Source organism: Sus scrofa, chromosome 15 (assembly GCF_054392235.1).
Source record: "Sus scrofa isolate SSC_HxYL_T2T_F1_AM1 chromosome 15, Sscrofa_HxYL_maternal_Yorkshire_Landrace_v2.0, whole genome shotgun sequence".
Taxonomy (NCBI): domain Eukaryota; kingdom Metazoa; phylum Chordata; class Mammalia; order Artiodactyla; family Suidae; genus Sus; species Sus scrofa.
Window position 1 is genome coordinate 17,202,148 of NC_139397.1, and position 12,448 is coordinate 17,214,595.

The following is a 12,448-nucleotide window of genomic DNA, read 5'->3' on the forward strand; positions in this document are numbered from 1 at the left end:
TCCTAACTCATGGACAACTTTATACTACCCTCTTTCTTATATCCTTGCTGTCCGTGGCACCACTATGTACCACCCCAGGGGTTAATTATGGCTGGTTTAAGTCTTTAACATTACAATACTATTTTTCTTTGTTCTCCCAGCATCCCCTGCAGTTTGGGGGTGACCAGATGACCCAATTCTGGCCATTAAGTATAAGGGGATGTCTAATGGGGCATTTCTGGGATACAGGCCCCTCCTGGATGAAAGCTGGCGGCCTTTGCAGCTCATTCTCCCTTGGACGTCGTTGTGTGGGGATGTGGTAATTGGTTCTATAGACGCTATCTTGCTACCAATGGACAAAAATCTACAGATGTACGAGTTTCTGCCGTGGCTCAGCAGGTGAAGGACCTGACATAGTCTCCCTAAGGATGCAGGTTCAATCCATGGCCTCACTCAGTGGGTGAAGGATCCAACATTGCCACAAGCCATAGTATAGGGTGAAAATGTGGCTTGGATCTGGCATTGCTGTGGCTATGGTGTAGGCATCAGCCACAGCTCCAATTCGACCACTAGCCTGGGAAATTCCATGTGTCATAGGTGTGGCTGTAAAAAGGAAAAAAAAATCTACAGGTGTGAAAAGGTAACAGGCTGAGGAAAGCAGAAAGAAAATAAAGGCCAGGTTCCTTGACATGTTGAGATACTCCACCAAACCAAATTTTGCTTCTAAAACTTTACGGAAGCATAAGAATGACCTGGGGAATCCTGTTAAAATGCAGATTCTAACTCAGTAGGCCTGAGGTGGGCCTGAGAGTCTGTAGTTCTAACACGTTCCCAGGTGATGCTGATCACAACCTGAATAACAAGATTCTAGGCCTCTCATATTGTGAATAATTAAATGTGGCTTTATTTTTTTTAAGCCACTGTTAGAATCCTATTACTTCCAGCTGAAAGCTTTCCTAATTCATATCGATTGGCTGGGGAATTTTCACTCTGTTGGATTCTCAGAGAAAAGGAGGAACACATTTCTGAGACTAGAATTTCTGCTTTAACCTATCCAATCCCAAAGCTCCGTGACATGAGCGTATAATTCTGAGGAATAAACCAACTTACACAAGGCCAACCAAGATCTGAGGACATTTCCTATACTTGAAAGGTAAATTTTTTTCTCTTTTTCCTTAACCAATCATTCACTTAACCATGCCATCAGCCTTTCGTTCATTCATTCATTCAAACATCATCAAGCACATGGCAGATGCAAAACACTGTGCTAAGCACTGGACCCTTCAGGAAATAAAACACAGACCCTACTTGCTTAGAATCATGCCATTATGTAAGCAGGTAGAAAGGATGAAAGAAGGGTTGACTTACAGTCTTTACATCATTGGTGCCAATAATTCCTCCTATCTCCCCCAGATCCTTCAACAGCAAATTCAGGATTTCAGTAGCCCTCTTCTTCTGGTGATTGCTAAGCTCTTGCAGCTGACTTAGCTCTCGCTGTGTGGTTGTCAGTGTAGTCTGAAAAATACATTTCAACAACAGATTTAAAGGGTGACCCATCAATTTCATACACACAGCATTGCAAAGAATAACAACATGATGCAGGAGGAAGTTTTTTTCACTTCATGGGATTTCAACGCAAGGGTCCTTTTAAGTCAAACCAAAGTATAGCACTGCATTCTCTGATAAGAAGAGGAATTTATCTTGGCCTGACATGTCATATGTCTGCATATCGGAGGACAATTTTCAGGTCAGTGAAATAAGTTATTAAAAATAAATAAAGCCTAAAAGGAGTCCTTGGGTTTATAATGTGAATCACATCTTCCTACCTACCAGATATTCTATTTCAGTCCGCATTCCTCAGGGTCTAAACATGCCTGCAAGTATTCCCACCTCCACTTGCAAACAAACCTGCACCCTGGGGACCACTTCAGAATTCCCATCTGACTTCATAAGAGATGGCTCTGGAAGGCCCAGGGGGACATTAGTGAGTTTATAAAACAATCTAGAAAAACTCTTCCATTTTCATGGTGAAGCTGAATTGGACACTCTTTATCTGTTTTCTTTCCTTCTTCCTTCCTTTCTTTTTCGCTTTTTAGGGCTGAACCCACAGCATATGGAGGTTCCCAGGCTAGGGGGCCAAACGGAGCTGTAGCTGCTGGCCACAGCCACAGCCACAGCAACTCAGGATCCAAGCAGCGTCTATGACCTACACCACAGCTCACGGCAACACCGGATCCTTAACCCACTGAGTGAGGCCAGGGATTGAACCCGAAACCTCATGGTTCTTAATTGGGTTCATTCCAGTGAACCATAATGGGAACTCCTTTTTTTTTTTTTTTTTGGCTGTGCCCTCGACATGCAGAAATTTTCGGGCCAGGGATCAAACCTGTGCCAAAGCTGCAACCAGAGCCATTGCAGTGACAACACCAGAACCTTAACCCACTTAGCTATGAGGGAACTCCTCTTTATCGCTTTTCAAAATCAGTCCGGTTCAACAAGAGGTGGCTTCTTAGTACAGAGTAGAAGCTCCATTTTATTGCCAAGCATTAACAGATTCATCTCTTTCCTATCCTTCATGTATGTTACCAAAATGTATATATTTTTTAACTAACTTAATGAACTGTTAACATCAACAGAAGAGCCATGTTTTGGTGTCTTGGTATTAACTGAGCCAACAAAGAAAATATTTCCCTAAATTATGGAGTTGAAAAGGTTAATGCAAAAAACATTTGTGTTATTCTTCCATATGCAACTATTTTACTAGAACATTTTTATTTTTTAAATTTTAAAAAAATTTTATTACAGCTGATTTACAATGTTCTGTCAATTTCTGTGCCCAGCAAAGTGACCCAGTTTTATATATATATATATATATACATATATATACATTATTTTTCTCACATTGTCCTCCATCATGTCCCATCACAGTGATTAGCTATGGATCCCTTTTACTAGAACATTTTTTTTGTCTTTCTGTCTTTTTTCCTAGGGCCATACCCACAGCATATGGAGGTTCCCAGGCTAGAAGGCCAATAGGAACTATAGCTGCCTGCCTACACCAGAGCCACAGCAACTCAGGACCTGAGCAGTGTCTGCGACCTATGCCACAGCTCACAGCAATGCCAGATCCTTAACCCACTGAGCGAGGCCAGGGATTGGACCCGCAACCTCATGGTTCCTAGTCGGATTTGTTAACCACTGAGCCACTGATGGGAACTCCAACTAGAACATTTTTAAATGATTGGGCTAAAAACTAGCACCCTAAACCAGTCTAGTAATACTTTGGTTTGACAGGAAATAAGAACTGTATTGTTTTGGTAAGCAGATAATACCAAGGACTAGTTAAAGAACCCTATAGAAAACAGTAGGCAGAGAAAACCTGTATCCTTCTTTCCTATGTAACTCTTGGTTTGTTTTTCTGTTTCTGTTTTTATTTGGCACTGCCAGCTGCTTATTTCATTTCATTTTTAAAATCCACAGAAGTAGCAGTTCCCATCTTGGGAAACATTAAAAACTCTTCCTTCATGCAGCTGAATGTATGGAGTAAGGAACACTTTCTGTCAGTTCTACGGTCAGAGGATCAGAGTTTCCTGCACCATCTGCTCCTTCTCCTGGCCCAGGAGGACTGGCTCTTTTCCACAAAGCAGGCTGGGCACAATCCCATGGTACCAGGCTATCAGGCCCAGGTGCCAAGGGCAGCCGGTTATAGCCACTCAGCCTCCCACCACCCACTTTCCAAAAAAGACAAAATAGACACATCCCCCCACCTGCCACCTCACCAAATGCTCACTGGCCCTCTGCCACTAGCTCACTGTGCAGAGCTTGAAGCATCTTTCACTGGGAGGGTCTGAAAATTAGATGTGCAGACGGAAGCACTGGCTGAAAACAGGGCAACAAACAAACCAGGACAGCTTGGTCCCAGGCGAGGACAGGAGCTTCGGGGAAGGGATGGACTTTATTCAAGAGGGTGTAAATGAGAAGTGTGAATTTCATACCTTTCTACAGGTCACCCACTACTCTGATAATACAACATCTTGAGGTTTACTTGCCGCTGTTGTAGCACATGCAAAGGTTCGTGCTAAGTGCTTTATGTAAACTGTCACTAATTCTCATGCCCTGAAAGGAATATGCTATTACCGCAATTTTTACAGGTAAGAAAATTGAACACTTACGTTTAAAGGTCTTGACTAAGGCTTACTAGGTATAAGGTTGAATTTTTAACTAGGATTTTTCTGGCTCTGAAGTCTGAACCCTCTTGACTATCCTACAAGGAATTCCTGCTGGTTATAAATCCCCTAGATAGAAGGCAGTTCTGACAGGCAGTTCCCAGTTGAGCGGACAGTCACTTACACAAAGTATTTAAATTATTGGAGGATTTCAAAGAATGCATCTATGCCTAATGCTGAAAAACCACGCAGCCTACTGCCCTCCTATGTAGTATCTGTCAGCAAACATCACTGTAAGTATAGGAATGGCTGTGGAGGATATCCCGCCCCTACACACAAATGCACCAACCGTTTTCTGGGCCAGCTCATCTGTCAGCTGCTCATTGGCCCTGGTCTTGTCCTCCACTTCCTGTGACTTCTGGTCATAATTGACAGCCAGCTCCTCCAGAGCCTGGAGAACTTCCTTCACCTCGTCTTTGGCTGCCTCGTTTTCAATCTGGAGACGTGTCAGCTCCTCCTGAATCTTCTCATAGTCTCTTCTTGTGGAAGCTAGAAGCTGGGGAAATCAGATGGCATGGAACTGGTGAATCTAATGGTCAAATGTAAATGACCTGTGCTCTATCCAAAATAATTAAAAAAAAAAAGTTTGTAAAAGAAAACAAGTTGAAAAGGCTCAAGAAAACTAGAAACCCTACTGTATATCCAGATGCTAAATGAAAAAGTAGCATGTTGTTTCAAAAATCTCTTTCCCCCCTCACTCTCTCTCTTTCCCTTTCCTCCCTCCCATCCCTCCTTCCTTCCTTCTTTCCTTCCTCCCTTCTTTCTTCTTTCTCTCCTTCCTTCCTCCCAGTTTAAAGCTGCGTAGGATTAACTCAAAGGATTGATTACACGTTAAAAAAAATCACCACACTTTACAGCTGGCTGGCTATTCCACATGCTGAACAAAGGCTGGGGAGGAGTCATTTCCAAGGACTATAATAATACTTAGCTGGCTTTTTACTATTATCGTTATTTTGCATTGTAACTAGGTCGGTTTCAGAGTCAAGCTAAACAGTATAAAAGGGTGGTCACTAATTTTTCTTAATATTCATCATGCATTATAGAAAAATATACTCCAAACATTAAGACTAGTAAGAAGTGAGTAACTGAGCTTCTGGATGCTTTCACTATTTTTGTGCTTATTATATTTTCTGATTTTCCTGTAATGAACAGATTTTGCCTTATAGTATAGAAAAAGAAAAATATTACAAGTTTTAAAGGTTATTATGGGCAGCTGCACCAAGTTGGAGATGCAAAGCAATAGAATGGGAGGAAGAGGGCAGGAAATACTAAATAAATGGGAGACTTAGCTATAATTAAGAGGGAAATCAATTAAATACAGTTCCTGCCAAGGGAAGTGCTTGGGCAAAGGGCATAATCATTGCCCTGGAGAAATGAAGGACAGCAAAAAGGAAGAGAAGAAAATGGTTAGAGTGAGAGTTATGTCTACAGAAGGGCTGGGACAGGGGCCATGAACCCAAGCCACTTGCTGTAGTTTCGTCTTACGATCCAACCCACGGCATTATAGCAATAAAGCAGAAAGCATCCTAAAGCACAAAAGAGAATACATACGTTGATATGCTCAGCAAGAGAATGACAATTACACATCATCTATGTTTGATAGATTGGCTATCTGTTCTTTGCTTAAGTTCCTGTTTGTAAAATACTTAGCAAAACAGAAAGCAGCAAAGGCATTTACTGGAAAATTGAATGCATCCAGGGAGAGGCTGAAAACAAATCTGCCTCCTTGTTACTGTATCACCTATATACTCACGTAGCACTTGGACCCCTATCTTCTTTGCTTTCCCTTCCTCTAACACCTACTTTTGTTTTAGGTGTGGGTGTTTTGGTTTTTTTGGAGTTTTTTTGTTTTGTTTTGTTTTTGTTTTTGTTTTTTCTTTGAAGACAACATGAGAACACAGTGTATCTCAAAGACCTGGACTGTCTGATTTGCAAGGCTGAAGAAGGCTGAAGTGGCCTGAACCTCGGGTGCTGCACCCTGGGTATGAGGAAGCAGGACCACCTTCCCCAGCCACCAAGCTCCTCTGTCTCTGCTCTTCACAGACTCAGTATAGCCACCAGCTGCTCACTCACAAAATCCCAGAGCTCTATGAAGTCAGACGTTTATCTTCTAAACTCAAGTAAAATCAGCTTTCAGCAGGTAGTGAAAGGAAATCCACCAAGAAATTTCCACATGATTCAGCGGTTTTTAAAAATACTTTGCAAATTAAATTTCTGGAACAAACATCAACAACAAAAAGCCATCAAAGAACGTTGTAAAAAAAAATTTTTTTTATTACATTATTTACCTCATCTTGATCCAACATCTGTTGCTTTAGCTTTTCGGCCAGTTGGCTCTGCTGGTTAATTTCATCATCCTGAAACAAAACATCATGTTTAATTTTTTTTGTTGTTGTTAGTTATGTCATTTTTGATGTACTGGTTTCTTGATGAGAGTGGGGTACCAGGAGGCCCACTGTTGACCTGCTAATCAGATGAAGGAAATGGCGTGGTGCTTCCCTATAGAAGATAGATTGGTTTGTTGGTTTGTTGGTTTGTTTGTTTTTAGGGCTTCATCCACGGCATATGGAGGTTCCCAGACTAGGTGTCGAATCAGAGCTGTAGCTGCCAGCCTACACCACAATGCTAGATCCAAGCCACGTCTGTGACCTACACCACAGCTCATGGCAATGCTGGATCCTTTACCCACTGAGCGAGGCCAGGAATCGAACCTGTGTCCTTATGGATGTTAGATTCGTTTTCCGCTAAGCCACTATGTAAACTCCAAAAGACTGGTTTAAATACCACTTCGTCCACCTTTCTCAGCTGATGAAATGTCTGGATATTCTGGCACATACAATACCCCACACATTCAATTCAAGTCCTGCTCCTCCAGAAATCAGCAATGTAGGGCCTGGGAATCCAGTGGGACTTTGAAGCTATCCCTTCCAATTCAAAGGTGTTCCAGTGAATTCCTAGTTCAAAAAATAAGGGAGTGCATTTCTAACCACCTGCACTATAGTAGCTGCACGTCTGAAATCTTTTCCAACACATCAGTGACCAGGAACGCAGCCACATGTAGGAGAGACCAGTGTATCCACTTCGAACTTCTTACTTAGCAAGTTTAGAACACATTTACTACAGAATTAATCTTTGGCACTAGCTGACCTCCTTTTAATGAAAAGTTAATTTTCTTACCAGTCTGAAAAAACCCTCAAGGAAGCTGGGGTGCAGAAACGTGAACTCTTCCTTTCTGGCCTGTCACTGCAGTGGGAAAGGCTCTCCCCCCAGGCAAATTCACTCTCCTCACTCTCAACTTCGACCACTAGGTGTTGCTGCCGCAAAAGCCAAAGCAGCTGCTGCCTCTCCCCATCCCTGCGAGCATCTTCCCCTCTCCTTCCCTAGAGGAGGTCCACCCAGCGCAGGCAAAGCAGCAGCACTGATGGGGTATGGGACTTAATCTTTGTTACGGAGACTTTCCTGAGTTCACAGTGGTGAAGCACAGCCTGGCTTCTCATGTGCCTTCTCATGTCCCTTAGGAACTGGCAAGAGTCCTCTGTGATGATGCTCCTCAGGTCTAAACCCCAGGCAGAGGCAGATCCACTTCAGTATTATCCGGTCCCTGTTCCTGCCAAGAGCTGCCCAGGTGCTTCCAGAAACCTGCAGTGTGCTTTCTACCTTTTCCGGGGAGAGGTAAGACTGAGGACCTGGGTTGTCGAACCACAGTTTTCCCCGGGATAGTCTCAGGTGCCTGTCTGGGCATCCACTTAAATCACATTAACTCAATGTCACAACCTGATGCTTTCCACAGAGCGAGAAAATGTGAACACCAATATTATGGGATCTGTATCTCCTTTTCCTTTGTGTAGAACATCTTTTGAATGTCTCTTCTCAGGAAAATGCTCTTTTTACTGAACTTTTTTACATTAACTCACCTATTTCATATGTGAGAGAATTCAAAAAGCCAGAATATTTTCTGAAAAGTGCTAGGAAATCCATTATCCACGCACTAGATCTTAATAGCTGGCACCAGAGTAAACATCTGTAAAGCATGTTCTAAGAGATGCACTTGATACAGACACAGACTGCATAGCAAATTTTAGTCTGAAGTTTTAAAAATTTTTCTACAATTTAAAAATGTCATTTTTTAAATTAATTAATTTTTTTTTTCTTTTTTAGATAGGGCTACACCCACAGCATGTGGAGGTTCCCAGGCTAGGGGTCAAATCAGAGCTACAGCTGCTGGCCTATGCCAGAGCCACAGCAACACAGGATCTGAGCCATGTCTGCGACCTACACCACAGCTCATGGCAATGCTGGATCCCCGACCCACTGAGCTCGAACCCACATCCTCATGGATACCAGTCAGATTTGTTTTTGCTGTGTCACAGTGGGAACTCCCAAATTTTAAATTTTTTAATGGTTCTAAAACATACTCACAGCTTTCCTCCTCAATTCAGATTTCTAGCAAGAGAATTAAGGAAATTACAGCAGAGTGAGCCCTCCCCAAAAATGGTATTTCCACAACTAGGAGACTATTTTGTTGGGCATATCTTCTCTTCTACTTTATAAACTTAGAATGTCAGTACGAACAATTTTGTGTTTATGTTCCTTGGCACATAAATATTAAACAACTGAACATAAAAGACTCAAGAAGTTTAACATCAGGAAGCTGCCATCTCTTCCCCTGGGACATATAAGCAACGGCTACAAGTGATATAAATCACGAGAGAAGCAAAACGGTAGTGTGAGCACTTTGTTCTCAACACTGTGTTCATTTCAAAGCCAGGGAGTTTTGAGGTACTGTGAGAAACCAAGGGCCCTTAGCCCATCTGGGGAGGATGAAGAACAAAGATTACATGATGAGGATAGGAAGTGCTTGTGCCAGAGGCATTTCCAGACGTACACTCACCCTTTCTTAAGGCAAATTCTCTGAGGAATTAGCAAAGTCCATTGCAATTTTTTTAATTTTATAAAACTTTCAGAGGAAGATGTGCGGTGCAGTCTGTATCTATAAACTCAAGTGCGTCTCTTAGAATATGTTAATACATGCTCACTCTGATGCCAACTGTTAAGATCTAGTCCATGAGGGAGTTCCCTGGTGGCTCAATGGGTTAAGGACCCAGTGTTGTCACTGCTGTGGCTTGGGTCATTGCTGTGGTGCAGGTTCGATCCCTGGCCCTGGAACTTCCACATGCCACGGTATAACCAAGAAAATGAAACAAAACAAAAAACCTAGTCCATGAATAATGGATTTCTAAGCACTCTTCAGAAAATATCCCAGTGTTTGAATTTCCTTATATATGAAATAGGTGAGTTGTCAACAGGTCAGTGATCACCTTTAATTATAAAGATGCTCCTGTTGCAATGGTAATCAGTGAAAGGAGGTTTAACTTCTACTTAATTCCTCTCCAACAGCACAGAAGCATTGGCAAGCTAATGGGAATAAGAGTGTGCCAAGCCCATTCGCTTATCTTGCAACTCTGACTTGAGCCCATCTCTGTACCACCACCCTCTGATTCCACATATAATGTAGTTTCTCCCTAAAGCAAACAGAAAGGGAGAAGATGGAAAAGAAAAGAAGAAACTAATATTTATTGAGCATTTACTATGTCCTAGAAACTTTTAATCCCTGAGGTAAAATTGTGAAGTAAGAGATCTGAGCTCCAGGTTACATCTTCACAAGTGGGTCATCAGTCCAGGTCTCAGCACTTAACCTCACAGCCTCTACAGGGCTTTCCCCTCACACAGCACTGTCTTGGAAGAGCACCTGTCCTTAGACCCCTGGAGGGGCAGCACATCGGGTCAGAGCAGGCAGCAGGGAGGAGACCACATAATCTTTCTCCCACCACATTCCAAACAGATTCACTAGGGCTGATGAGTTCCTCATTTCAAGGGCTAAGACCAAAATGAGATGGGCACAGGACTGGAACCAGAAGATGTGAGACCTCATTGCAGGTCTGCCACCTGTGGGCAATGTCAGTCCTCTAACCATCCTGGGTTAGTTTCTCATCTAGACAAAGATACTTTCAGCACTGCCACTAATAATCAATGAAGGTGCCCTGTCCCAACTCATGTATTCCCAAAAATATCAAAGCACCCACATCATCAGAAGCATGTAATACCTTCTAGGACCTTTAAGAAGAGGACAGATAAGAATGACAGCTGGTAAGATGTAACCAGCATCCATGGGTTGAACTAGTCAAACCACTAGCGCCCTGCCAGTCTGAGGCTTTGGGGCTCAGTCCTCACCCAGACCTCTCAGCATCACCCTGAGATGTAGCACAAATGCCAGCCTCAAAGTGCGTGCTTTCCAGGGTGGTCAAAGCATAGCAGTAAAGGAAAATGATACAACAGAAAAAGTCCTAGGTTGGCCATTAGGAGGCAGACAGAGGCTCTAGAGCCAGCTCTGCTAGCTGCCAACAGAAAACCAGCAAGGCCTGACATTTCCTGTATTTCAGAAGCTGGTTTTGAGCTCCTCTAAAGTCTCCCTCAGATCAATAAACATCCTCACACTGTCAGCCTAAAAGATCCCCACGCCAGTCACTTCAGGCATCTATTCACAGAGAAGAGAGCAGAATCAGGTTATCACCCCATATCCGGGGTGCTTTGGGGATACCAAAAATGAACCCATCAATTCTAAATGAGAAAAAAAATTGAAGTACGTCTAAACAATAGCATTTTTTGGAGAAATCAAGAAATCGCATACACCATTCATTTCCTTATTGATCTCCTTTTTCTCTCACTTTGAGGTTTTGCATAAAATAGCTGGGTAGAAATGGAAGGCTAACGGTGTGTCTAGTACCTAAAGAGTAATTAACCCAACTCTTACAGTGTGAATATCTTATTAAATATGTTACCAGAAGGGTAGAGTGACCCCAGCTTAACACTGTGGTTATAATGCAAACTCCCAGAATCACAAGTGCAATGAGAAAGAGCTTCCTTAAGGCAACCAGTCACATTTCCCTTGTAAAGGTGATACCAGACTCTGAGCTTTACATAGAAGAGAGAGCAGCCAGTAAGATTAATGCTCGATGTTAACATAACAAAGCTGTTTCATCCAAGCTAGAGGTGTCCCCAAGCATTCTGAGCTGAACCATAGCAGAAAAGATTAAATCAGACCAAAAATATCAGCAACTTTGATGAAATGAACTGAAAGGATTTAGATATTCCAAGGGCAATCTGCCAAGATCATGTGAAATATCAATTTAATTTCCTTTGCCTCTGGGATTCCTAAGCCAGCCTTCAATGGGGATGAATGATGCCGTGTTCTCCAAGACCTCTTTTCCTTTATTCCAGTTTGTGTGTTGACATGGTTGTTTGAGTCGCCAAAGTTTGCCGTGAAATTGGACATCCCTAATCAGCACGTCCAAACTCCTTCGCTCAGGACTGTGCCCACGGAAACAGCTGCACTTATACAGTGGAAGCTGCCAGAAAACACTCTGCTACCACTGGCTCCACATGCCGGGGCCTTTGAGCTACATGATTAAAGCACACACCTCAGTTTAGGAGCCACTACCTTTGCCCCTATAGCTGGGACCCTGTGGAATTTCTAAGAGGTGACAGACAGACACAGAGGAGAAGGAAAAATTAAACAGAGATCACGGACCCTCCACCCCTCCGCCTCCCCAAGTAGTAACAAGGCCCCATTCAATTCCTAGAAGTGAAGACCCTGACCAACACTCCATTCCACCAAACTTCCACGACAGCTTCCATTCCACAGGAATCCAGTTCCCGGAGTCCACCCAATGAAGACCTAGGGTAAATAATAAGGAAGATAGCTATCAACATCAGCCTGTGGTCCTACATCCGTTCCACGGGCTTGAGCTGCTCCTAGCCAGTAGGCCTGGGACCTGCCAGCTGTTTTGTACCAGCGTGAGGTCAATCATCTTCGGCTACAGACCTTATCATCCAGTTGTCGGTAGAGACTGGAGATTTCCTCATCATACTTCTCCTTCTCCTCTGCAGTGATGCCGGCGACCACAGGCGCAATGTTGTCTATGATGGGGGTGTTATCACAGGGCTCCAGGGTCTTCTGGTCCTTGGCACTGATCTGCTCATCCTCAGGTACAGCTTCTCCTGCAAAGCAGAGCCCAGAGGAGTTAGGATTGAAGAAATTCGGCATGTAGCCAAAAATAGTCACGCCTTTGAAAAAGACACAGAGGACACAATCAGGAGGAGTTGCATGGTTACAGTTTGTGTTCTGACTACTGGACAAGAAAGGCCATAGTTCATTGACCGAAACTCGTCTGAGAAGGCTGTGT

The 12,448-nt window shown here is 43.1% G+C and overlaps 1 protein-coding gene across 1 annotated transcript in view; it reads right to left on the reverse strand.

Moving 5' to 3' along the window:
* Positions 1-12,448, reverse strand: part of KIF5C (kinesin family member 5C) — a 169,334-nt gene that overhangs the window by 46,787 nt on the left and 110,099 nt on the right. The window contains exons 12-15 of the mRNA XM_003359416.5: positions 12,088-12,263; positions 6,494-6,562; positions 4,495-4,701; positions 1,348-1,494 (exon numbers count right to left, since the gene is read on the reverse strand). Coding sequence (XP_003359464.1) covers positions 1,348-1,494; positions 4,495-4,701; positions 6,494-6,562; positions 12,088-12,263 — 599 coding nt within the window. The remainder of the gene's footprint in view (positions 1-1,347; positions 1,495-4,494; positions 4,702-6,493; positions 6,563-12,087; positions 12,264-12,448) is intronic.